The 27,449-nt window shown below is 46.0% G+C and overlaps 1 protein-coding gene across 1 annotated transcript in view; it reads left to right on the top strand.

Moving 5' to 3' along the window:
- Nucleotides 1–27,449, top strand: part of LOC144799011 (mucin-3A-like) — a 265,324-nt gene that overhangs the window by 197,283 nt on the left and 40,592 nt on the right. The window contains exon 8 of the mRNA XM_078670161.1: nucleotides 10,765–10,930. Coding sequence (XP_078526287.1) covers nucleotides 10,765–10,930 — 166 coding nt within the window. The remainder of the gene's footprint in view (nucleotides 1–10,764; nucleotides 10,931–27,449) is intronic.

Raw genomic sequence — 27,449 nt, 5'->3', positions numbered from 1 at the left:
AGGATACCACTTGGGGGTTCAGGACTCCCTCAGGCTGGTCCAGGTGCGGGTTCAAGATCAAAGGAGCCTGTTATGTCACTGTGGCTCTAAACAGGAGGCCATCAAACTAGCCCATACAGTTACTTCTCGTAGTCCTAGGTGCAGGTGTGGATACAGAGCTCAACAGCAGGACTGGCCTCTGAGAGTTCAAGGAAAGCTCTAGGCAGCAAAGCAGTCCTTCCAGGTACAGCAACAGTCTGGCAGAATGCACAGCAGTTCGCAGCAGCAGGCAGTCCTCTGAGAGTCCTTCCACAGGTCCCATATTGAGCTGAAGAGTGGGGCTGAATGCCCTATTTTTATATACTGGTGCCCTTCTTCAGGAAGGTGGGAGATGTCTTCTTTGAAGTGCTTGGAATTTCCTGATTCCCTTGCCTGGGCCCCAAACTGGATACGGTGACAATACAGGGTTGCGATTTTTAGTTCTTTAGACACCCCACAACACACACCCAGAAATATAGACATACGTATTTGATTGAGCTTTTGGTCAGACCTCTTCAGCCATTTATTGGTTTGGGTGAGACCCCTTCAAATATTGCCTGCTTGATCTGCCAATCACAATTTAATCAGTGCCTGCCATATTGCAGATGAACAAAGAAACAGGTAGTCCCTTCTCTGCCGCAGACATCGAAAAGGAGCCTTTGTCCCTGTTGGCAATCTCATGGCCTCAAAACCAACCCTCCATCACTTATCTTGCCTTTACTGTCACCATCAAATAACTTTTCACCATAGTGCTAGTTTAAAAATTAAACACCTGATGAACGCTCCAATGTGACTGCTGTTACCTTGCCTGCAGCACCTACAGGCTTTATTACTTCCAGGCAGGGCAACCCACATGTCTGAAAGCCATACTAGAATGGTCATTTCACAGTGCAGTCACACTGCTGATCATAGCTCAGGAAACCTGAAACTTTAACATGTGAAGCATGACACTTCTATAGCAATACAAAAACAATAATAAAAAGAGAAGAAACCTGCCTGTTTATGAATAATCATGTGCTTCAGTAGGAGTGACACAGAGAATGTCTTGGTGTGTGTATGCAGCACAGGTATTCCACCTTCTTAAGAGCAATGATTTGAGGTTGATTTGCTGTATGTATGGCAGAAGCTAGGGAATGATTGTATCCATGTGGGGTCATGAATGGTTATATGGATAGGACAAATGATGCAAATCTTAGAGTTTTTTAATACGTGGAAAATAATGCTTGATTCAGATGTGCTTAAGTGAGCACAACTAGGCTGCAGTTGGCATGACTAAAACTCCGTTAACTTGCATTTACTGTCTTTCACATTTGCAGAGCAAAATGTATGTTTATTTTATGTCAACAAGATTTTCCTCATTTATGTGTCTCACTTTGTATGTTTTTTCCATTTCAGAAAAAAAAGCAAAATAAATGCTTCAGCCACTGTCTTATGCATTTGGCAAAACATAACTATTCATTTGTGTTTCTCTTCAGTATGCCTCGTCCAGGATGTTTCTGTCTTTGTGACTTTCTAGGTTCTTTATTTGATGCCTTTCTATGTGTCATTCATTGCTTCAACTAGTTATTGTATTTATGTGTTACATAAATGTCACGTAACTTCCTTAATTTTCTATATACACCTCATTCATTAAGCAAAGTAGGTGGTCCTAGATGTATTTTATGTGAATTATGTTGTGTATTGAATAGTGATTTGTATCCTTAATATGCATCTTTTTTTAACCATCACTATGTCCTTTCTCATCACTGACTGTGTGATTGGTTTCTTCGATTAAAACCCTATAAAGGATGCTGTTTTTGTGAAATGTCACGTTTTTTCCCTAGCTGTCTTCGGAGGCAAACTCTATGTTGGTCCTCTTGCTGACCTATACTTAGTTCTGGCTGCTTGATTTCTTTACAGTTTGACCTTATGTTGGTTGTCTTGCATTATTTGACTTTGACTTATTATGATTGCTGATTCTATATTAAACTAACTAAGGAATTTATGCCTTCTGTAATAATCTTAATTTTAAGTAGACTTCCTGGCTTTGACTTTGAATCTTGTCTCATCAAGGTTTTCTTTGATGGCATTGGACTAAGTCTAATGAATACATAGACTATCAAGATCCTGTGTGCCAACCCTTTAACTGGTTAATTAGAAGTGTTGACATGTACAAGATTCATGTGGGTAGGAAGATGTGCTGTGTATAAGACTACCAAGCTTCACCTAATAGATGGAGGAGCTTTTTAGGACCTCTCCAGGAATCTCCTCAGTACATCCGTGCACCAGTCTTAACACGCGAATACAACACATGACCCAAAGCATAGTCTGTGGAGTTCCTTTAATGGTCTGCAGGGCATGGTTGTCCTTAGAAAGTGTGCCACAATGCATCATCGACCAGATGGTGATCACTTCTCACTGGGTCTGAGAATGCACTAACGTCTGCACTGATATGTAAGGCACCAAGGTAAGCTGATACATTCCAAGATGTATCATTTCTTGTTAATAATCCTTCTCTTCATCTCTTGCATTCACATAAGTACATGGACCAATAAAAACGAATGCCACCTTGTTGGAAGTGGGGGTCCTTATCGCTTACCGCCGTCACCAAGTGCTGGAGGCGGGAGTCCCCGACCCATCGCTTCAACTTTAGGCTGAGTAAGGATACCGTCTCAGATAGCCTTGCTCACCCCCTTAGTAGCTTGGCATGAGCAGCCAGGCTTATCTCCAAGGCACAAGTGTACCACACTCACAGCAACCCAATAATGTCACCACAAATAGACTCCACACAAGTTTTGCTAAAATGAGTATAATCTTTATATAAGAAATTATATGATACATTCACATGATTCAAAATCAACATTTAAGAATGGGTAGTATTCTGTCCAGTGGGTTGGTAGGTTCTAATCCCAACCACCACTTCTAACCAACAGTTAAGCTCACTTCTAACCGTTTCCCAAAAGGTTAGGAGAGTCGTATTGCTAGAATCACACACGTTGCAAAAGAAAACAAATACTGCAATGCGTAACGATATTCTCTTGTACTTTTACTGCGCAACAGAGAAACAATGCCATACGTAGCACCACAGTCATGTACTTTGCAATTGAAGGAATAATGCAATGTGTATCACCACCAGCATGCCCTGTACCAGTAAGAAACACAGCAATGCGTCACTCTACAATCCTGTACGGTGCAATGAAGAAATAATACACTGTGCCCCGTTATAATCAGATACTGTACACTGAATAAATAATGCAATGCGCCACGTTACACTCAGGTAATCTGAAAAGGGAAAAATAACGCAGTGCGCAGCTCACCAGGCATGTAGTTCGTAAGGCACAAATGAGGTCAGGCGTCAAACAACAGTTTGATAGTTCGTTAGCAGCAATAATGCAAAGTGTAATACAACAGTTTTAAGTGCTCCATTAACAGTGCCCCCGTTATGGATCAAATGATGACACAAAAGTACTGCTTCCCACTCCGGCCCCAGTAATGCCCCTCCTTGGGTCAGTACGGGCCGAGATCCGAGCCAAAGCAACGGCTCACGCAGCTGACAGAAGCGAGAGTCTGAGAGAGTTTCCCTCCGGGCCCGCACCCCACCCCAGGTGGTGATCCACATTACCAGGGGGGTGCGACCCCACTCTCCTCTATGACGTCAGCGACTTGGGCCTTGATCCAGAACTCCATCACGGGGTCGGTAGACTTGGGCCAGCGGTTCAGCTCCCCTGTGGCTGCCGGTCCAGGCGCTGCTGGTTTAGTCCGAGGGCCCAATGACTTGGCCCTCCCTCCGGCGGTCTCAGTCAACACCAAGATCCGCCCTCAGCACTGTGGAGACTTTCATTCAAATTTGGTGCACACCCTACCCAGACACTCTTCACCAGTGCCTCGGGCCGCACCTCGACATGCACACCGCATGTCCGAGACTCGCCTCTTCTCTGGTTCTCACGATGACCCGCCTCTCTTCACCAACGCCCGCTTGGACCTCGCCCCCACCATGCACGTCCGAGTCTCCCGGTGCACACGATGTCCAGGCACTCTTCACCAATGCCCTGGCTGCACCATGACATGCACTCTGCGTGTCTGAGTCTCACCTCTTCTCCCGGTGCACACGATGGCCAGGCACTCTTCACCAATGCCCTGGCTGCACCACGACACACACTCAATGTGTCCGAGACTCACTTCTTCTTTTGCTGCACACAATGCCCAGGCGCTCTTCACTAACACCCTTCCTGCACCACGACATGCACTCTGCGTGTCTGAGTCTCACTTCGTCTCCCTGTGCACACCACAACCAGGCGCTCCTCACCAACGCCCTGCCCTGCACCACGACACACACCCAGCACGTCCAGGACTCAGCTTACTACTGCGTGCCCACGATCACAAGGCACAACTTCTGAGGGTCTCAAGCTGCAAAAGCACGTGCACACCGCTTTGCTTGGGACTTCTCCGGAAACTTTTATGATCCTGTATTGCCAAACAGGGAGCCAGCTCACCTTGGGCCCTTGGAGTTACAAGACACAGCACAAAGCACAGTCTTCTTCAAGCAAGGGGACCCAGCACCTCCAAGCAGAGTCCCAACAGTCTCTTGCTTAGTTAGAACAGCAAACTGCAGACCACCCCCAGATCACAAAGCAAGGATTGGTCTTTTCACAGCAGTCTCTTTAGTTGCTCCTTCTTTAGCAGAGGTTCCTCTTGACCACAGAATGGGTCCAAGCCTTTTCAGCTTCAATCCATATCTGTTTCATTCCAACGTTCAGGGGCTTCAGCTCTCATAGTTATACCCCTTAATGTCTCTGAAGTTTGTTTGTGCTTAGGGGTCCCTGACCCCTCCCTACATCAGTTCTGGGTGTCTCTCTTCCAGTGTCATCTCTCTCCCTTTGATACTGAGGGTCTGGGTCCTTAATCACTCTGCAGGAGATGGGTCCATTGGTTTATAGCATCAGCCCAGGCCTTTTCACCTCCCGGGCTTCTCCTCCCCCTACTGACCAGATGCACGGCAGCCTGGTGCCATCTCAACCCCTCCCTGGGTCAAGAACTCTCCCAGCTCCTCTCACCTTTCAGTTCCAGACAGACAATCCACATTTCAGCAGATACACACAGAAATGTCTAGAGCACAAAACTCAGTCACTTTCTAAAAGAGTGGTTTCTGAACACACAGTGACAAAACCACCTTCACAGAAATATGTGTTATGACACTGTGAGTTCATACATACTTAACCTCACCTCTCCATTATAAACTGACAGAAAACTAGGCTAACAAACACAACACCCAGCCTACCCCATTCTGTCCAATGGGCAGGATGGCCTTTCAGCAGTGAAAAATGAAATGGAGTGGTTTTCACTGTCAGAACATAGCACACACCTCAGTATATGTTATGCCTTTTGCTTACACTGCACCCTGCCCTGGCGCTACCTGGGACCGTCCACAGGGGTTCCCAATGTGTATCTAAAAGGGAAATTCAGGTCTGACAAGTGGTTGCACTTGTCAGGACAATGTGCTAACTTAGCACTCTGCGCTGCAGGCCTGAGTTCCCTTTTCCGCGCACCTTTGCATTACTAGCCCTGGCACACGCAGTGCACATCACTAGGGATTTTACTAGTAAGACAAACATACCAATCATGGCCAACCAATCACCATTACATTTTACATAGGGAACACTGCTACTTTGAGACTGATCAACAGTGGCAAAGTACCCCAAGCATCTAAATTGCAAAGGAGGCAGAGGCAAAAAAATCAGGGGTATTCATGCCAAGATATGCTAGGTCTAACACACCTCATCTGTAACAAAACAGTGCTTAAATTGGGAAAACTATTGTGGGTCATGTGTGTCTCATTGCATGTTTTCTTTCTTGCAAGTGCGCTCTTTGAGTTACTGAAACGGATCACTTCTGCCATAAATTACAATCTGGAACCGGTGGTGGTGTTCTTGTACTTGCCCATATGAAAACACCTGTAAAACTGAAACCCAAATATAACCCATACACACTGTTAGAGGGAAAGTCTGTTGAACAAACACCAAGAAAACAAGTTGACAAAGTAATATGGTTTTTAATGCATTAATTCAGCTAGGAAGATCAGCCAGGCTCCGAAGAGTATGGAATCAGATGTCCAAAGCAGAGCTCAAAAACAGCAGTTATATACTTTCGAACCACAACAGAAAAAGGTTACAAGTTCAATATTTACATCAAAAACATACTAGATAAAATCAGCAGATACGCCAAATTCTCAGAAACAAAAGGACGCCAAATTCTCAGAAACAAAAGGACATATATGTGGCAGCCACATTGCCCTTGCCTCGCATGATTAGTGGAAACCCCATCTGTAGGTTCTCTGTTCTCGAAAATGTAATAATATTAACAACATTAAATATATATTTGTCTTTCTGCACAGTGAGTGATTATATCTTGCTCGATGTGGATTAGCCACACTTACCTGACATTTTGTATGTGGTTTCTTCAAGCAAGCTAAGCTGTTAAGTGTGAAGTATGGTTTTCAGTAAAAGAGGGCATGTACTTGACCATGTTCCTAGGCAGAATGTGCACCTGGGTTGGTCTATTCTGTGTACGTACTTAATCTTTGGGTGCGTGTTCCAGGAGCCCAATTGCAAAAGAACCAGGCCCTAGTGTGATTGGCACTGTCTTTAACCTCTGTGCTATTGACTGATGGTTTCCTGAGTCTGGAGAAAGATATGTTCTATGTTTGGTGCCGTAGCTCAACTTACTAACCGCAAGATGTTCCTTGACCTTTATCGTGCAATGTGACCTATTTATTTCTGCTATACAGTTTGTTTTTAGAGGGGCCTAAAACTAACCTGAAAGCTTTGTATGGAGGTCTCTCGCCTCAGATCTGTGTGGGTCTTTTTATAATGTAAATGTGTTGTATTTGTAAAGCGCATGGCTGCCCACGCAACAGGGCGTCCTGGCGCTACACTCATACCGCTGTGGAACCCTTCCTGGCTTTTCCATGTGAAATGTCCACTCCTGGGCACCCCCAAGGTGAAGCCAGGCATCCAAGCACTGCTGGGGACGTTAAGGAGATTAAGCAAGCTATTGCCCAGAGTCACACCCATGATTAGACTGGGCACGGAGGAGAGAATTATCAGGTCCGGGGAGATTGAGTCCAAGAGCCGCCGAGGCGGGAATTGAACCCCGGTCCCGGGCCAGACCTCTGCATCAGGGTCTGCCGCTCTAACCATTGAGCCACGCTTCTCCACAATGTATCCCATTTTTCCCTGCATCAACACTCACCAGAAATACACATGCCTGCTCACCATCTCTTATCTTGTGCACAGTACATGCCAGAAAGTACACAGTGCTACACACTCGAGAATTGAAGGCAGAGACAGTGAACAGGGTCCTTAAGAATTCAAAGGCATTCTTTATTTAAAGAAATGTGCTCCCCTCTAAAAACATATGTACAGCAGGAGCATAGTAGACAGGTCTTCTTTCTTTTTGCTGTTATTTTATCTGAAGTATGACTCTCACTTGTTTTAAGTCTTTGTGATAGGAGTTTAAAAATGCTGAAACGTGCAGTAGCTCTATGTGAGCCAGGTTAACATACTTTACATATAGGTAGGCCAGGGGAGTACCTTTCAAAATGAGACCTTTGGACCATTTCATGTCATACTTGATATGGTGAACAGTGGCTGGTGATGAGGGTTACCCTACACAGAGAACTCTCAAATCCCTCACACTAGCTAAGTCTGCACTTTCGCAGAGTAGCAGTCTAAGACTTAGAAGCGGCTGATCATTATGTGTGCAGGGGCTCCGCCGCCCTTTCTGGCAGCATGTAGAGTGTCCATCTTGCTTAGCAATGGTCAATTTGATGAATACTCATCATGTCAAGGTCAGTGTAGTGTTTGGTTTACACCGATAAAGCAACAAACTTAGGGCTTCATCACGATCTTGGCAGACAGGGTTACTCCATCACAAATGTGACGATATCCAGTCCGATGAAATACAAGTTCCATAGGAAATAATAGAATTGGATTTTGGGGGACATTTGTGACGGAGTAATCGTGTCCACCAAGATCGAAACCAGGTCCTTAATCAATTTGAAGAAACCGCTTTAATTGAATCTAAAGAGAGCCCTTGTTGTTCATGTGCATCCAGCAGCGACTCCCGTCTCTCCACTGACTGTCTCTGTTCGAATTCCCATGAGCCTCAAAGCGCACATGCATCAGAACTTCTGGCATAAGACCATTCACATTAAATGGTAAACGTACAGAGCTACATACACATTACCCCCAGGTCCCTTCGTCCTCGACACCTTCATAATTACAAGTGGCGTATGAAGGTGTCGAGGACTACGGGACCCGAAGTAATGAAGATTACCGGTAAGTAATAGGACATTACCCCCAGGTCCCTTCGTCCTCGACACCTTCATACGCCACTTGTAATTATGAAGGTTTTGAGGACTACGGGACCCGGAGTAATGAAGATTACCGGTAAGTAATAGGACATTACATACAACAGGCATCCTGGCACTTTGCTTGCATTAAAGCATTGGTACTGGCAGCCTGAGACAAGGTATGCCAAGATGAAGCTCTCACAGCCTTGATGCAGTGACCGCAGCATCCTGGCAAAGCCCTATCAGATCCTTCTCCTCATTACAAGATGGACCATCACTGATAGTCAGCTCAGGGTGTTGAAGTGTCCAGAGCTGATTTTCTATCAGTGGCGCCTCACTCCACCCATTCCCAACTGGTGCTAGAGCAGGGTGAGAATACCAAGTCTCACAAACCTCAACCCACTGTGGGATGAGTTAGAGAGGGCCCACTTCTCACTGTCTGACTTATAGCAGCAATAGGCAAAGAGAGGGAGTATCAGGATTATCTATTTTTTTTCTTCCCGCCTGAGCAATCTGGCTTCTCCCTCCCACCATCTTTGCCTTCTATGCAGCGGCCCAGTAATTTCTTTATTGAATGTTCGGGTGCGTGTATGTTTGTATGAATGTACGTGCATATGTGTGTGTATGTTGTGAATGGGTGAGTGCAAGTGTGAGCTTGTATGTAATTATGAATTGATGGGTGTGAGTATGTGTCCATGCATGTGCTTGTGAATGCGTGGGTGAGAGTTTGGATGTGTGTGTCAGTTTGTGAATGGATGAGTGTGAGTATGGGCATGCTTGTGTGCTTTTGAATGGATGGGTGTGAGTGGGCGTGCCTGTGGATGGGTAGAAGCGAGTGTACACATGTGTACCCTTCACACTACTCCTCTAAATTATCACCCAAGGCTTCCCAGACTACCAGCAATATTCACACCAGCAGTCACACAATGGCTGGAGTACTCTCCTGTCAGACTCAAGGCACCTCTAATATTGACCTGACTAAAGCATGTACTTGCAACTAACCCTAGGGAAAATGTAGATCCACTGCATTCCGGTACATGGTAGAAAAATGCACAGTTTTTTACTTAGTAGTAGGCGCTCGCTGATGACCTCATCAGGTTGGTTTGCGTTAGAACTTCTCTGTTAGCGCAATGCTAAAGTGCTGTGGCAGAGCAAAGGCAAACGATTTATGCCTTGCATGAGAACCGTATTCGAGATACAACCATTGCTACAAATGTCTACTCTTGACAACTACCCAAGAGTAAGCTTTATCAAGGTGTGATTATGTGGAAGGTACATGTGTTATGTGTGGAAATATCTCACTGTATTCCGCTTGCAATTGGTTGCATCAGGTTTAAATTATGCTAGCTTCCAAGCTAAGCCAGGGAGTGGCGGTTCCCCAGCTAGGGCGGAGGAGCGTCACCCTACTACTTTGAGCAGTGGAAAGGAAAGGTAATGTAAAATGATAATAACTTTTAGTTATTATCATTGTATGTTTCCTTCCTTTGCGGGCGGGTGCGCAGGGCTGCTCTGCTCACGGAGCAGGGCAGGGGCTGAGTGGTTTGCCCACTCAAGTTTGCACATTCCCTGTTCTCCATGCAGACTGCATTACAGCCTGCACCTCCCATTCCCTGGTTGAGCGCCCAAACAGGATGCTGAAAACCATCCACCTGCGACTCATGCTGGCCGCGACTGAAGCCAGGCCACACTGCTTTCTTTGATTTGCACTACCAGTGACGTTTGCACAGTTCTCACTGTTTAGTGCCAACTTTGACCAATTTATTAGCTGTTTCTCTCTATGTGCCACAATGTTGTTTCGGCCTTGCTCTCGCGCCAATTCGCTGTGCAGAATTAGTTGCTTGACACCGCCATTTGCATTGCTCGGCATGGCGCAGCCCCCCTTTGGGTCGCACGGTAGCCCACTGTGGCGTTCAATAAATGTGGGCGAGAGTGTGTAAAGGTAATACCTACGTATTGTACTGTCACATTGCCTGTCATCGGCTCTGCCCCTTGCTTCTGCCACGTTCTCCAGCTATTTCGGGGGTAACTTGAGTATATTTCTTCCCGCTTTCACCACACGTCACACCGACTCCAAAGATCCTGTTGTTTCTCCCCCTGTCATGAGATTCCTCCAGGGAATAGACTCGCGCTTTTTCACCCCAAAAAGTAGCAGAAATGCAGTACAAGGGAAATATTGCGGGAGCTTTAGCGAAAGAGCGGCGAGGGGCAATAACATTAGCCCACCTATGAAAATGTACTTTCATTAATTGAGGTATATGAAAAAATTATCGCCATTTAAAAAAAAAAAAAAAAGGTTCTACTTTTCTACAAAATGAAGCACACCCGAGCGAAAGAAAATCAAACAAGTGTTGTTTGTCGCTGTCACAACGAATCAAATGCCATGACGATGTAACTGAGAGCTATTTTTACTTTCACAGAGCTATGCCAATGGAAGGCGCCAGCAAACTACTCCCAGTTCTACTTCCCGTATTACTTTGATGGCTCCAGTTTGAGATGTGTGACCCACTGCAGAAGGGGTGTGCCAGATGCGATTAACTGCAACCATGGGGAGTGCAGGCTCCTGAGAACAGGACCCCGATGCTTGTAAGTGCAGGAGAAGGGCTTGTAGAATGACTTACGTGATTGCTGTAAGTTTTACTGAGAAGTGTTTCTACATAGACAGAGACACACAATAATGCTAATAACGGTAGCCAGGTTTTATGCAGCGCCTCGTGCCACACTTCTGCACTTTCTATTCACTCTAAATAACTTGTTTTATTATTATCCAAAGTAATGGTGCTCGATTGTATCGACCTCTGAAGGATGGAAGGCTGAGTAGGCCTTACCAGTCTTCGAACTCGTGGCCTGCGACTGGCTCAGGTAAAACATGCCATTTTCATTCCTTAAAAACAAGGATATATTTTGAACATATTATTTTTCACATGCAATGGTTTCCTTGCTCTACTCCTGGTTAGCTCTGATGATATTCAAAGAACCCTTCCTTGCATGTTCAAATCAGAGCTTTGATAACAATTTGTGGACGCTTTAGATTTTCCAGGTAAAATATTGTTGATGCTCAGTGTTTCCCTCTTTGTCGTTTCCTCCTTCCGTTCCCATTGCCAATAGGAGGGAGATACCAAGTCCCATTGGCTGATCTGAGAGCCATTGTACTTTTAAAACATTAAAAGCACAGGGCAGAATTGCTACCGGCAAACTCACCTAATCTTTGGTTGCCATTATTTTTGTCTTCGAAGACATTTTATCCCAAAACGCAAGGCATGAATATTTTGATACTTTTTTTAAAAAAGTTTAAATGACTTCTAAAAGTCTACACACCGGATTTTTCTGACACCAAAAGTTAAATAAAGCCCAGCTTTCAATTTGGAAGGCTGCTGATGGCAAGAATTTTAAGACTAAATTGCACTCCCAATCAGGCCAGAATTGTAATCTCGAATGAGTCATGGTTCACAGTAAACAGCGAATGGATTCCCAGGTCTTTGAGTGATTATGGTATTCAGACCAGTGTTAAGTTCTTGAAGACCTCGTGCCATCAATTCTACTAACAAAAAGAAGGAAGCACAGAGATTTGGGTCAGTTCCCTTCAGCCATATGTTTTTCATGTTTTGCCATTGCTTGGATGGGCTGTCTATTAAGGCCAGGGCATTTCATGGATGTTTATGCTGTTCCACTTTTGTTCCCTCTAGATTTTAGTAAATGGGTGTAAGAGTAGCCAGGGTATACTCTTTGTTGTATTTACTTTTCCAACACAACATTTTAGTTGCTAGTTTACTGATTTTATGTCTATGCAGCTGTTTGGATGCCTTAAACTATTATAAAGTCACTTATCGGCCTTGCATGTTCATAGTTAACTTTACTGTCCTTATAAAATATTGTTACATTTATAGCTATTTGTTGTCAAAGTAATGAGGTGCCACACTTAGGCTTTCTGAAAGATGCAACAAAACACTAGCCCTTTGTCAAAAGTACTATTATGCAATAGTTTCATGTGTATACAGTTTAAACAGTGTATACAGTTTAAACAACATTGCAAAAAGCTTGAGAGAGCTTGGCACAAGCTTTATTTGCCTGAGGATAAGGAGCACTACAAACGGGAACAATCAATTTATAAAGTGGCATACAAAATGCCCAAGCAAAGTACTTCACTGAGAAAATTAACAGGTCTAATAATCTACCTGAAGAAGCTTTTAAAATCTCTAAAAAGTTTACCAATCCCCACACTCTCTCTCAGCCCCTAGAAGCCTCACCATCTGGTCTTAAATCTCAGACTATTTTGAGAGTTAGAAGGGAGGTATTGTTGGGTCCTTAAGAGCTACCGGTGCTACCAACTGCTTTGCTCTTATGGGTCACATGGGTACGAAATATACACTGCCACTAATATCACTGAGCCAGTCTGGCCTCCATACCAGCCTTTGACAGTTCCTCTTTCATTATTTTGCTCCCTTACAGAGTTTTCCCCCATTTCTTTGGAGGAACCTGAGCATTCCCTTAAAGTCTGAAAGTCGAGGTCCCCCGACGACTCCTGCCCTCCCCGAATCCCGGGTGCTAATGCAGAGGCCATGAACCCCGCCCTGAATGTGTTGATCAGATACTCATTGTGTCAGGCCTCTGGTCCCAGGAAGAACACCAGGTTGATTCTACTGCTCAAAACAACTTGGGCAGATAAGTCCGTCCTGTCCAATTACAGTCCAATTTCCCTGTTCCCAGCCTTTGCTAAAATCCTCCAAAAATGAGTCAATATCCAAGTTTCCTGTTGTCTCGATGCTAACCAGTTGCTGCATCCTTCACAATCAGGCTTTCGCCCAGGACATTGCACTGAGTCCGCTTTGGTTGAGGTCTCAGGCACTATTAATTGGCTGTGGACAATGTGAAGAAAGTAGCCTTGCTACTTTGATACCTTTTTGGAGCAATTGATACGGTTTCTCATCCTATCCTGATACAACGCTTGTGTAACATCGGGTCGGGTGGGACAGGCCTAGGCTGGCTGTGTTTCTTTTTATTGAACAGATCAGTCCGTGTGGATGCAGCCAGTTGCATCAGACTCTAAGTCCATAGAGTTTGGGGATCCCCAGGGCTCTGCTTTGAGCCCGACATTGTTCAATGCCTATATGCCTCCTCTCACAACCCTGGTTGAATCCTTTGGAGTGCAAATCATCTCTTTTGCTGACAACACACAGATTATTCTAACTTGGTACCGGAATATCTCTGGTGCCCAATGCAGATTTGAAACGTGCCTGTCAGCAGTGTTTAAATGGATGTGCCAGAGTAACTTCAAGTGCAACATGAGCAAAACAGAGGTAATGTTTTTTTGCCCCCCCACTTAGTGGGTTGAGAGGTTTGGCAGTTTGGCAGTTCTGCTCCCTCTCCCCTGAGTCCAACTATGATGATTAAGAAGATGGCAGTGAAGTTCGATTGTCACCTGTCCTTTAAACCGAGTGGCTAGCACTGTTGGGATCTGTTTCTGCCTTCTCTGGTTTCTGAGGAGGTTTTTGTTTCTGAGCCTGTCACCAGGCTAGGTCACCCACACGCACTGCTGCCTGCCTGCCAGTGAGCCTCCGGCTGATTGCCGCTTCCTATTACTGCCGCTTCGGACGACCCAGCCGCCGCTGAGCCACCCGCCCCAGACTCTTCCCGCCGCATCCTCCCTGCGGCCCCGCCTCCCGCCAGCCCATTCGCCGCCCCGCTCCCGCCACCCAGCTGCTCCTCCCTCCCGGCTCCTTACTTATGATGACCTCAGATCAACCGCGCAGCGGGTGCGCCGATTGTGCGCCGAAGCCATGCCAAAGGCAAGCCCGTCTGCGCCCGTCCGCGCCTGGACCGCACCCAGCGCCAGGACCCCTGGCCCCCGACGACGCCAGCCCACACGACGGACCTACGACGCCGCCACCCTCAACACACTCAACGCCGGCCGGACCCCCGCCTGCTACCGAGCTACCCCGAAACGCACCCACGGACCCTTCAGCTGCCAAGCCTGCAAGTTCACCTGCCTCCGGACCTGCACCGCACCCAAAAGACCGGGCACCAGCAACAACCACCTCAAGTGCATCCTGCTCAACACCCGCTCCGTCCACAGACACGCCGTCGAACTCTGGAACCTGCTCGACACAACAGCTCCAGACGTAGCCTTCCTCACGGAAACCAGGATGGACGCCTCCTCAGCGCCCGACATTGCCATAGCCATCCCGGACGGATGCAAGATCACCCGGAAGGACCGCGTCAACCAAACCGGAGGAGGCATCGCCATCGTCCACAGGAACACCATTCGCATCACGACCAACTCCGACGACACCTTCACCGCCGCAGAGCACCTTCACTTCCAGATACACACCGACCCCAAGACCACCCTCAGAGGCACCCTCATCTACAGACCCCCGGGACCAAGCACACAATTCAGCGAAGACATTGCAGACTTCATCAGCCCGCACGCCCTCCCCTCCGCTGACTACATCCTCCTAGGGGACCTCAACTTCCACCTGGAGAACAACAAGGACTGCAACACTACCGCACTGCTGGATAACCTCGCCAACCTCGGACTCAAGCAACTGGTGGACACCCCCACCCACTACGCCGGTCACATGCTTGACCCCGTCTTCTCCTCCAGCAAGCACATCTCCTTCAGCCACTCCACCGGTCTCCATTGGACGGATCACAGCTGTGTCCACTTCAGCGTCAGAAAAACCACAACCCACCACCACCCGCAACAGGTTCCTCGCAGGAGCTGGAGCAAGATCACCGCCGACCATCTCACCATCTCCCTCAGCCAGAACCCTCCAGCCAGCGCAACGGACCCCAACGAAGCAGCCCGTACCTTCACACAGTGGCTCACCAACTACGCCGACGACCTCGCACCACTGAAGAACCCTCCCAGCAGACCGGGCAGCAAGAAAGCCTCCTGGTTCACCGACGAACTCAAAACATCCAAGAAAAACTGCCGCACCCTTAAAAAAACCTGGCGCCACGACCAAACCACAGAAAACATGACTGCCCTCAAGAACGCAACCCGCAAACACCACCAGCTGATCCGCACCACCAAAAGGACAACTTTCAAGGAACGACAGGACAACAACAACCACAACAGCAAGAAACTGTTCAGCATTGTCAAGGAGTTCTCCAACCCCAACGCCGGAAACAACGACATCGCACCCTCGCAAGACCTCTGCGACTCACTCGCCACCTTCTTCCACCGCAAGATCGCCGATATACACAACAGCTTCGGCGCACAGACCAGGCACCCAACCACCGAACCAACACCCCCACCACCACCCTCTGCAACTGGACCCCGGTCAGCACCGAAGACACCACCCGCACGATGAACACCATCCACTCTGGATCACCAACCGACCCCTGCCCCCACCACGTCTTCAACAAGGCCGACTCCATCATCGCACCCCAACTCCGGGACGTCATCAAAATCTCCTTCAACACCGCCACCTTCCCGGAGAGCTGGAAGCATGCCGAGCTCAGCGCCCTCCTGAAGAAACCAACAACGGACCCCACCGGCCTCAAGAACTTCCGCCCCATCTCGCTCCTCCCTTTTCCTGCAAAGTCATCGAGAAGACCGTCAACACACAGCTCACTGCCTTCCTTGAGACAAACGGATCCCTCGACCCTTCGCAGTCCGGCTTCCGAGCCAACCACAGCACCGAGACCGCCCTCATCGCAGCCACCGACGACATCAGATCCCTGCTCGACAACGGGGAAACAGTGGCCCTCATCCTCCTGGACCTCTCCGCAGCATTCGACACTGTCTGCCACTGCACCCTAGTACAACGCCTCAGCAACATCAGAATCCAAGAGAAGGCACTGGAGTGGATCATCTCGTTCCTCACCGGAAGAACCCAGAGATTCCGCCTCCCCCCGATCAGATCCGAGGCCACCGAAGTCATCTGCGGCGTACCACAAGGATTCTCACATAGCCCCACCCTCTTCAACGTCTACAAGAGCCCCCTCGCAGCCATCGCATTTCAACACAACCTTAACATCATCTCCTATGCCGACGACACCCAGCTGATCCTCTCCCTCACCAATGACCCCGCCACCACCAGAGCTAGCCTACACGAAGGGATGAAAGACGTCGCCGAGTGGATGAAGAACAGCCGCCTGAAACTGAACTCAGACAAGACGGAAGTCCTCATTCTGGGATCATCGCCCTCTGCCTGGGACGACTCCTGGTGGCCCCCTGCCCTGGGCACCACCCCCAAGCCAATGGACCACGCACGAAACCTGGGCTTCATCCTGGACTCCTCCCTCTCGATGACCAGACAAGTCAACGCCGTTTCATCATCGTGCTTCAACACCCTGCGCATGCTCCGGAAGATCTTCCAATGGATCCCCACCGAAACCAGGAAGACAGTCACCCATGCACTCGTCATCAGCCGACTGGACTACGGGAACACCCTCTACGCGGGAACCACTGCCAAACTACAGAAAAGACTCCAGCGCATACAGAACGCCTCCGCGCGACTCATCCTGGACATCCCTCGCCGCAGCCACATCTCGACCCACCTGAGAGACCTGCACTGGCTCCCCGTCAACATGAGGATCACGTTCAGACTCCTCACCCACGCACACAAGGCTCTCCACGACATGGGCCCGAAGTACCTCAACAACCACCTCACTTTCTGCACACCCACCCACCAGCTCCGATCCGCCAGCCTCGCCCTCGCCGCCGTACCACGCATTCGCAGAGCCACCGCTGGAGGAAGGTCCTTCTCCTACCTGGCGGCCAAGACATGGAACTCCCTCCCCATCCACCTACGGCTGACCCAGAACCATCTCTCCTTCAGAAAGCAACTCAAGACCTGGCTTTTCGAGCAGTAACGAACCCCCCCAGCGCCTTGAGACACTTCTGGGTGAGTAGCGCGCTATACAAATTGCTGATTGATTGATTGATTGATTTCTTCTTCTGGCTCCTTGTTGGAAGTTAGTAGTTCATGCCCTTATAACATCTAGGCTGGACTACGCCAGTGCATTATACTTGGGCCTCCCACTGTACGTGCTTAAGAGGCTCCAGTTGGTGCAGAACGCTGCGGCTATGCTCCTGCTCAACATTCCTCTGAATATTTCTGTTCAGGCCCATCTTAGGAAGTTACATTGGCTTCGCAAATGGGCAAGAGTGATGTTTAAAGGACTGATAATTAGCGATTGAGCTTTCTATGGTATTGGACCTCAATATCTACCCAAGCGACTTTCCTCTTATCATCCTTCCAGGAGTCTGCGCTCAGCTGACGCATTGTTGGCTGTTGTGCTGAAGATGAGGTGGAAGAGATTGGGAGGCACTTTCTTCTAGGCATTAGCTGCTGCAAGTTGGAATGCCCTTCCATAGTATCTACAGGAAAACAGGGATGTGGGCTCTTTTAAACGTAGCCTGAAAACTTTGATGTTTAATGATGCCTTTTCGATTTTATCCCCCATGTGACAAGACCTGGGATCTTTTGAACATGTAGCTACATGCTTTACAAGCTCTATTTGATTTGATTTGATATGAGTTCCATTTACATTTAAATTAACCACTTACAATATGAATATCATCTTCTAACTCATTTTCATGACACTTTTTTAAAGGGAACATCTTATATCTCACATTGCAGTCAGTTCACTAAACACATTTTCCTGACCAAATGTGAAAATGAAGACTAGCTCTTTACAAGGGAACATGGGACATTCCCCATCTACAGACATTTTGAAAAAAAAATGAGGTCAAGTAGTGCATTCTGTAGCAGAATTGGTACATATGTTGGCTTGTAAGTTACGGGTCTAGCCAACAACTCTGAAAGGACAGATTCTGCAACATTACCCAGGAAAAATAGTTCTCCGTTACAGCACATCGTATTTAAATCTATGAAAAAATCTGTATGCCTGATGCCAAAGTAAAGATTATCACTGTCGATCTGAAGCAGTAAACGCCATCTGAAAAATATCTTTAGAAAGTCCTATTCTATGAGAATTATCACTAGTTTTAAATACTGTGCAGTAACACATTGTCCATCACTGTTCAGTGTCAGTTACCAGGCAATCAAGATGACTGTGCTAGAAATAGGACCATTACATGTCAGGGTGTAGTGTTTCTATAAGTTTGTACTTCCATATTGTGTCTGAGTGTTGCACTAGAGTTCTAATGCTGAGCTAATAACATGATGCTCATTACACAAGCCTGCCATGGACACTGACTAAATGTGAAATAATTTTGCCAGGAGTGATCAGTGATACTAAAAGCAGCCAGAGTTGTTCATTTTTTTCAGAGGGTGCTTACAGTCATTTGGGCTTAGAGTGTTAGGACTTTTGCAACTGATTTACATCTCCAAGATGCTGAACGCAATGACTCGGGCCATAGCTTTTAGAGTTGCCCATCATGAACCTCCCAAGCCCCTCTTATCTTGTAAATCTATCTATCTATCTATCTATCTATCTATATATATATATATATATTACCTACTGGCGGTTGCTAGTGGGTAGTTATAGTTAGGACCTTGTTTCTATTCAAAAAGCGTTTTCTGTTTTGTCAATAACTTTGGTGTCATTTGACAAATCTTCAGAAAATTTTCGAAACTAATGGCCTGCTCCGGTCAGCTCCTGTCTTAAAAGTTTCGGGGTGATTCATCAAGCGGGGGTGAGAAAAAAGGGGGTCCAAAAACGCGTTTTACCAATGTTAATTACCATAGGAATTTTAGATAAAGCTACAGCCCGAACTGCTGCACGGAATTACACCAAATTTGGCAAAAAGGTAGGTCTTGGTCCAGGAAGTGACCTGTTTTAAAATGATGTAAATCCTTTCAGTTGTTCCTGAGAAATTAGAAAAAGAAAAATATCGTTATCTGAGCGCCGAGGAGGAGTTGCGACTCTTCTCGGGCACGAGCTTCACTCTGATTGGCAGCAAACACTCCAAACCCGTAATTGTTGGCAGCAATCTTGTGACTCAGTAAATGAGTCACAAGAAAAAAGGTTTAACAAAGGTGAAAAACAAGAAAAGGGGGCAGGGTACAAACACCCTTATCCCCTAGTCCCGCTCAGGGGGTCCCACAAGGACCCCCATGGCCAAAGAAAGCATTTATGTTTGTTAAACGGCCAAATTCACGCTGGGTTTGCAAATCCAGCCGAGAAAATAAAAAAATGAAAACATAGCGCGTTGAATTTAAGTCCCCCAGTGGGCCAGGTCCCAGGGGCATGCTAAATTATGTTGTGGGGCCCGCTGGGGCCCCAGTGGCCCTGGGGACTGCCACCTCCCCGGGGCTTTATTTATGATGTGCTGGGAGGCATGCCCCCCCCCCGCAGCCCCGGGGACCGCCACCTCCCTGGGGAATTGTACAAAAAGGGTGGGGGGCCTCACGGCTCCCCCATGCCCCGGGGACCACCACCTCCCCGGGGCACTAAATATTAAAATTGGGGGGTCCGTTATGGACCCCCAAGCCCCAGGGACCACCACCTCCCCAGATCTTTGAAAATGAAGGAAGTGGGGCCCCCCCTCCTGGAGCCCTTGATGGCCCTGGAGACACCACCCCCGATTGCCAGCTTCTGCAATGTCTGGGGATGCCTACCCTCCGGGACATTGGCGTTCACTATGGCTGGGCGGGAGCCGTGCGGCTCCCTCCCTGCCATAGCAAACACTGCTTTGGTTTTTGGAAGCGAGAGCAGGAAACCTGCTCTCGCTTCCAAAAACCAAAGCAAAATTGCTTTTGCACAAGGGGAGCTGCATGTCAGCAGCTCCCCTTGTGCTCCTCCACTGTGTCTGCTGTGCACATGAGCAAAACATCAAACATCGTTAATAATGGGCTAAATTCTAATGGCATATCATCCTACTATAAAAAAGGCAACCACGCAAGAAATTTTAGAAAACCACTGGACTTTGAACTATAAATATCCTGCTGCTGTCTGCCGGGTAGAGGGCTGAAAAATAAAGAGTGAATTAAGCAGCAATTCAAAAACCTTATTGCAGACATTATATAAACACCTGATAAACTGATGTCCTTCACCCTTTGAAGTGGAGTAAGAATGGATCTCAGGTCACCCATACACATCAAACAAACTCCCGCTCTGCATTAAGGAAATACACACCATTTGAGCATAGTGGAGTTCTTTATTAAACAAACAGCTTTGAAGAGAATCCAACACCTTTTAGCTGAAAATACCAGCCTTCTTCATGCTGGGAACCATGTTCAAGACACAAACATTTAAAGGGAAACAGAAAAAAGACAGTAGCTTGCTAGACTTTCTTCATAATCAGGCTTATTATTAAATTACCCATGGTGTGACACATTTATTTAACATAGTATTAATCATTATCAGTCATTAATATATCAACATTGAATTCAAGCATTTGATCCCAAAACCTTAATGCTCATCGTGATCTGAATTCATATGCAAACACAGCACTATCCCAGCACTTAGTCATTTATGTTTCATACTGGAAAAAATAATTTGACACAAATCTTACAGAATCACAAGTTATCAGGGTAAAAGTGCTCTCTACAATATAGCGTTTTTCATGGGATTTGTTTCATCATCAATGTGATATTGCAATCTCACTGTTCAGCCACCTGTGGGCTAGTTGAGAAACATTAAACAGGATGTTATTATCTTAATTATTTCAAGCTTACTAAATTCTCAAAACAAGGGCAACAAGAGTTAGGGAACGCTTCAGAAGGGTAAACAACATTACAGGTCCATCAACTATGATTCATTATTATGGTGTGTGTCATCCATTTCCCCTTGGTGCAATAAAGTGAAAAGTATACATCAATAAAAAACAATACAATCCTACCCATGATACAGTCAAGAGAAAGCTGTATATTCTATATAACACATAGGAAGGCGACATTTTTCTGGAGGATTTAACCCACTTGGTTCACTTGTCTCGAAATCCTCTAACTATCATGGCTCTCATTTGCTTAGAAAATATTTGAAGAGTATGGACTGCTTCAGGTGGCTCCCAAGAACTTTCACAAGGATCATAGCCCTTCCAATTAATGAAAAACTGCAATTTCCCTCTGTGATATCGAGAACCACAGATTTGTTTGGACCTCATATTCAGTTTGACCACCAACAACAAATTTAGGGGGTATTCTCAAAGGAGAATTTCTTGAACATTTCTTAAAAGGTTGTTGTGGGGAGCCTTGGATTTATGAGTGGAATGAGGGAGATTAGCTTCAGATATTCATACCATATTACCTATCTGTTAGGTAGGAGCTGGTCACCTATGTCGATTTACTGCCTTAAAGATTTTCAATTTTGTCCATATGACTGATATATCTTGAGATGTACTGAAATGCAGGAACATTGCATCACAAAGTCAGTGCTCTGAGGAAAGGTTTAAGGATGAAACCAATACAAGGCAACGACTGGTGAATATCCAGTATAATTGAGAACACACTTATTGTAAACTAATTCAACTGCTGGTAGTACAGATTTCCAATTGCTTAGAGAGGTTAAAATGTAACATTATACAAATTATTTCAGAGTTCTGTTCAACCTTTCTCTCTGCTTTTTTTCCCTGGGGAAGCAAGACAGAGGTTAAAACCTGTTGAATACCCCGTTTTGCATAATGTTTCCAAAATGTAGATACATATTATAGACCATGTTCTGAGAATACTTTGAATGGAAGATATATATATATATGTATATATATATATATATATATATACATATATTCAAACTATTCACTCGGAATTGAGGCCGCTCACCACTCGCAGGTCGGTTTGCCAAAACCTTTATTCAAGAAACATGCAGCTTGCAAGTCCTGTGTTGTCATCCTTTGGCCTTACGCGTTTCGAAGCATTGTGGCTTCTCATCAGAGGCCGCATCACACGAATCCCAATTGTTGCGGTTACAACTCCCCTTGCTTTATTCTGTTTGTAATTGGCCCCAGCTGTGCCTCAATTTCAATTTGCAATGTCTGCTGGGAGATGTAGTCCCTTTACATTTTGTTATGCCCTCCAATGGGTCCGATTCCTGTGTGCCACTTCAGGATCATTTGTAGCCCTCCAGTTTGCTCCAGGGTTGCAAGCGACATGTTCAATTCTGCACCTGCCGTGCCATTGCAGGGAATCCTCGTTCTCTTCCCTGCGGTCCTTCTCCCCTCTAGGCAGTGCGATCCCTCCACGGCCGGAGCCGCCGTGATAAAACATTCAAACTATTCACTCGGAATTGAGGCCGCTCACCACTCGCAGGTCGGTTTGCCAAAACCTTTATTCAAGAAACATGCAGCTTGCAAGTCCTGTGTTGTCATCCTTTGGCCTTACGCGTTTCGAAGCATTGTGGCTTCTCATCAGAGGCCGCATCACACGAATCCCAATTGTTGCGGTTACAACTCCCCTTGCTTTATTCTGTTTGTAATTGGCCCCAGCTGTGCCTCAATTTCAATTTGCAATGTCTGCTGGGAGATGTAGTCCCTTTACATTTTGTTATGCCCTCCAATGGGTCCGATTCCTGTGTGCCACTTCAGGATCATTTGTAGCCCTCCAGTTTGCTCCAGGGTTGCAAGCGACATGTTCAATTCTGCACCTGCCGTGCCATTGCAGGGAAGCCTCGTTCTCTTCCCTGCGGTCCTTCTCCCCTCTAGGCAGTGCGATCCCTCCACGGCCGTATATATATATATATATATATATATATATATATATATATATATATATATATATATATATATATATATTACCTACTGGCGGTCGCCAGTAGGTATATATAGTTAGGATTTTTTCTCTATGGGATTTTTGAAAATTCTATGTCTAATAACTTTGGCGTTTGTGGACGGAATTGGCTGAAATTTTCAGGAAAATGGCACATTTTGTTTCTGAGCAGCCCTTGAAAATTTGGGGGGGGTTCGTCAAGGGGGGGCCGAGAAAAAAGGGGGGTCCCAAAACGTGTTTTTAACATTGAGTTTTCCATAGGGCGGTTGGCCTCACTTTTAGCCCGAACGGCTGAATGGATTTGCATGAAACTTGGCAAAATTGTAGGGACTGGTAGCCCGATGTGCCTTTTGTAGGTCTCAATATATGTGCTACAGTGGATTTTGAGAAATTAACGTTTAAAAAAAGATATATATCTGTAACAGCGGACCGGGCAGCGCTCCAGGACGCGTACTTTTCGCGCAACGGAGCTTTGTGAAGCGAAGCTGATTGGTTCTCCGGCGTCTGTCAACATTCCAAACAGTCCGTAGCGGCCGCCATCTTGTCTCTCGGTAGGATCGAGAGACAAGAGGAGGCGAAAGCGAAGGGGCAAATGACCATAAGGGGGAATAGTAGATCCTCGCTGACCCCCTAGGTTTGATGTGGAGGTTTTAAAAGAGCCCCGCGGGGCAAAAAAAATAAATAATAATAATAATCGAACGGCTGAATGGATTTGCACGAAACTTGGTAAAATATTAGGGACTGGTAGCCCGATGTGCCTTTGCTAGGTCTCAATATATGTGCTCCAGTGAATTTTGAGAAATTAACGTTCAAAAAAAGATATATATCTGTAACAGCGCTCCGCTTCGCGTAACGGAGGTTTGCGACGCTGATTGGTCATTCTGTCACTGGGCTATAGTTGGGCTACATCTGGCTGATATTTGGGCTACATTTGTTTTTTTTCGTCTCTGGCGGCCATCTTTGGGCTACATTGGGCTACATTGGGCTTCATTGGGCTTCATTGGGCTACATTGGGCTACATTTGGGCTCCAACATATATATAGGTCAATGTAGCCCAATATATATTTTTCAAAGTTAATTTTCGTATAAACCACTGGAGCATATATCTTGAGACATAGCAAAGGCACATCGGGCTACCAGTCCCTACAATTTTGCCAAGTTTCGTGGAAATCCATTCAGCCGTTCGAGCTAAAAGTGAGTCCAACCGCCCTATGGAAATGAAGGAAATGAATGGGTAATTTGTAATTAGCAAATAGCTCATCGCAAACTAGGAATGGTAAAGAATCGCTATCTATTCCTTAAAGTTCGCTATTTAGGAAATGCAAAAAACTTTGATGATACATATGGCGGTTCATCTCTAACAAGATAAGAAGCATAGGGATAGATTTATGATGACTGGCGCATCACCAGGGATGTGTTAGTCATTCTGTGCCGCTGTTCCGTCACCTATGGTGTGCTGCATTTACAATGCGGCGCATCATGGGGCAAAAACAGCACAGATGCGTGATGTATCTGTGCCGTAAAGGTGGCGCATTGCTGGAGTTGTATCGCAAGTGTGATGAAGCTCCAGCAAGGGTCGGGGGTGCCCCTGTCGCAGGGTTTCTGTTCTCACACAGAACTGTGGACAGAGGATTGGAACCTCGGCGAATTAGGGTGTCCCAAAACTCACCTTAGTAATCAAAAACCCCTTAGCAAGCTAGGTACAGTGTCACATTGGATATAACAAACTCTCAATGTTTAGACAATCCAGAATATGAACTTATAGTACCTCAGGATACGTGGAACTCATGAACACTCGGTCGTTATATATTTCTTAGAAACCAGAACATGGAGTTAAGAAGAACACATGTGTATTTGAAATGTTTATTTACTAATGCCGTCTTCTCAGGCGTAGTATCTTAGAAAATACAAGTACACATATTATCAGTAGCAAAATTACCAGCATAGTTACTAGTACATAAAAAGCAAATGGTGACAGTATGTTAACATGCTGTAAATGAATAAGAGTTAGCAACACTTATAAGCAGCCGCGGGCCGTGGAGGGAGTTACGGTGGGGCAGGGAGGCGGGGAGGGGGAGGGGCAGGGTGGAGAGGGCTCCACCCTGCTTCTCCCCCTCCCCGCCTCCCTGCCTCACCGTAACTCCCTCCACGGCCCGCGGCTGCTTATATCTCACCCTCCCTAATACACATGTTACATTATTTGCTAAGAAGGTCTCTTTGTGTTGGTTTAGGGCGTGCCCATACTTTAGTGTCTTAGATTTGAAGGAATCACATCAGCATACACCAGCTCTCTCTTAATGTGAACCGCATCAAGTGTTGTGTATGTGTGTTCGGCAAAGCAATATAAAACCCGCCTCATGCCCAGAATTGGCAGAAGTTGCACTTATGTTATGAGTATGAAGTCGTGGAGATCAGACCTCATAACAATTCTGTATCGTGTTGTTCTTGAAACTTTAGCACTCGCTGTACAGATATAGTTTAACAAGCAAAGCAGATAGTAGAGCAATAACATATTATTCTCATGTAAACCACGATGAACTACTAGGTTGAAAGCTAAAGCAACAACTAAGTGTCGTGTGCAGAAGTTGCAAAAAAGGAAAAATGGCGTTTAAACCGGTAATGAGCCCATGCTAACTTATCACGGTGTAAAGATATCCAGGACCTAGATGACACCTCCCCATGATCCGGAAACGAACTGAATAAGATAATAGAAGTGCCATCTCATGAGAGCAGATTGCAAGTTTATATGTTGACGGTCCGCAAGGTAAAGCATTAAAAACTAGGAAAATTTAATGCTAAAGAAAAATAAAACAGCCAAGTACTTTATCGAGTCTTAAGCCAATAGGCAAGGTAAATATTAAAAACTTGACAAATAAGTCAATGAATTGTCAATGAAATGCTAGTACTCAGCATATCAAACATGAAAAAGGTCTATGACATAACTGTGTATGCAAAATAAGCTGCAACAGCCTCCAATAGGAAGTCACCGTCTTCATCCGAAAACAGTTCAGCCATCCAATTTAAAAGCGGAAAAGAACATACGTGCTCTCCCAGCACCGGATCCTCTATCACCATCAGAGGACAGCTCGTGGGTTTTCAAGAAAGCTCTGTTCCAAGAAAGACTGTGTTGCCGCCAGTAAATTCCAGGGACCAATTAGTCCATGCATCAATGCCACAGCCATAATCCTTTCGCCAGGACAAACCAACTCGTGAGTAATGATAGGAGTCATCAGCTGATTAAAGTCGACGTCAGGAGAAACCGGTCCGCAGAGACACAGATCAATGGCCCAATCGAAATCACAGGTCAGGCAGTGAAATACAGGCTGGACACAGGTGAAGTAGGAGAATCGAAAAGATAATCCATATGCCGTGCTTAATATCGCCAACGGCATTGTGCCATAATATTCTAGCATGCGATTGCGGAACAGTGTCAGCAGCTGCAGGGCGGGAGGTTGCATAGGAGGGACATCCATATTTAAAAATGTAAAAAAGCACAAGAGCGTCCGCTGGTAATGCAAGTAAAAATGGCAATCCACGAAGCAGAGTGGAAAAAATACAATGAAAGAAAGCAGGGATGACTCCAAAGATTTTCTCAAATGAAGTCACGAGACCACTGGTAACAACTTTAAAAAAGTGCGCCAGGGCCTTTGTGGAGGATGCGTTAGAGATAGTCCGAACCATCTTGCTGAAATGGAAAGGCAAATCTGAATTGAAAAGGGTCTGCACCTCTGTACGGGTGTTCGCTATGTGAAGCACGAAAGTTTCACGGGCCGAACTCAAGGCCACCTCTCTCTGAGACAAAAGAGCTCTTATTCTTGCCATGCCGTTGAAATCTGCTCCCAAGGTTGGTATTTGTGGCGAAATTGAAAACTCCCTATGTTCATGTGTGGGAGGAAATAGAACATTTCTGCAGCAAATAACCCGTTCACTTACTGTTACGATAAAAGGAATACTTTTAATTAACCCAGAACAATCTTCATTATTGAGCATCAAATAACTACCATTTTCCAACAACTTGAACGTGGGGATGATAGCAGGAACTGGCGTGCCTTGCAACACGCAAGCCATATTTGGTCGGTGTTTGTTGCATGAACCGTGTAACTGTATGTGCCTACACATTAGTGAATGATCTGGCGTCTCAGTGCATTCCTCTCCATTCAGATAAACTTCTTGATCATCTTTGAAACATCTGTATGTGTATGGAAGCGACCAGACCTCATGAAGAAAAGCACTACCTAAAGGTTCATAACGACCTATTGGTATATATTTCATACAATTTGAAAACTTATATAAAGCAAAAGGCAGCGTTATTAAACCGTGGATAAGGCACGTTGCCAAAAAACCCGCAATCCTCTGCTGATGATGTCACTGAGCATGTCATGAATGATGTAATATGTGACATCATCAGCAGTGGATTACGGGTAATAGTATCTCTAGTTTACTCCCCTATAGCTGTCTTTCTTTTAACATAAGTGTCTGTTTCCTTC

Source organism: Lissotriton helveticus, chromosome 12 (assembly GCF_964261635.1).
Source record: "Lissotriton helveticus chromosome 12, aLisHel1.1, whole genome shotgun sequence".
NCBI classification, from domain to species: domain Eukaryota; kingdom Metazoa; phylum Chordata; class Amphibia; order Caudata; family Salamandridae; genus Lissotriton; species Lissotriton helveticus.
The sequence above is the reverse complement of the archived record's forward strand: the minus strand, read 5'-3'. Positions and strand labels throughout refer to the sequence as shown.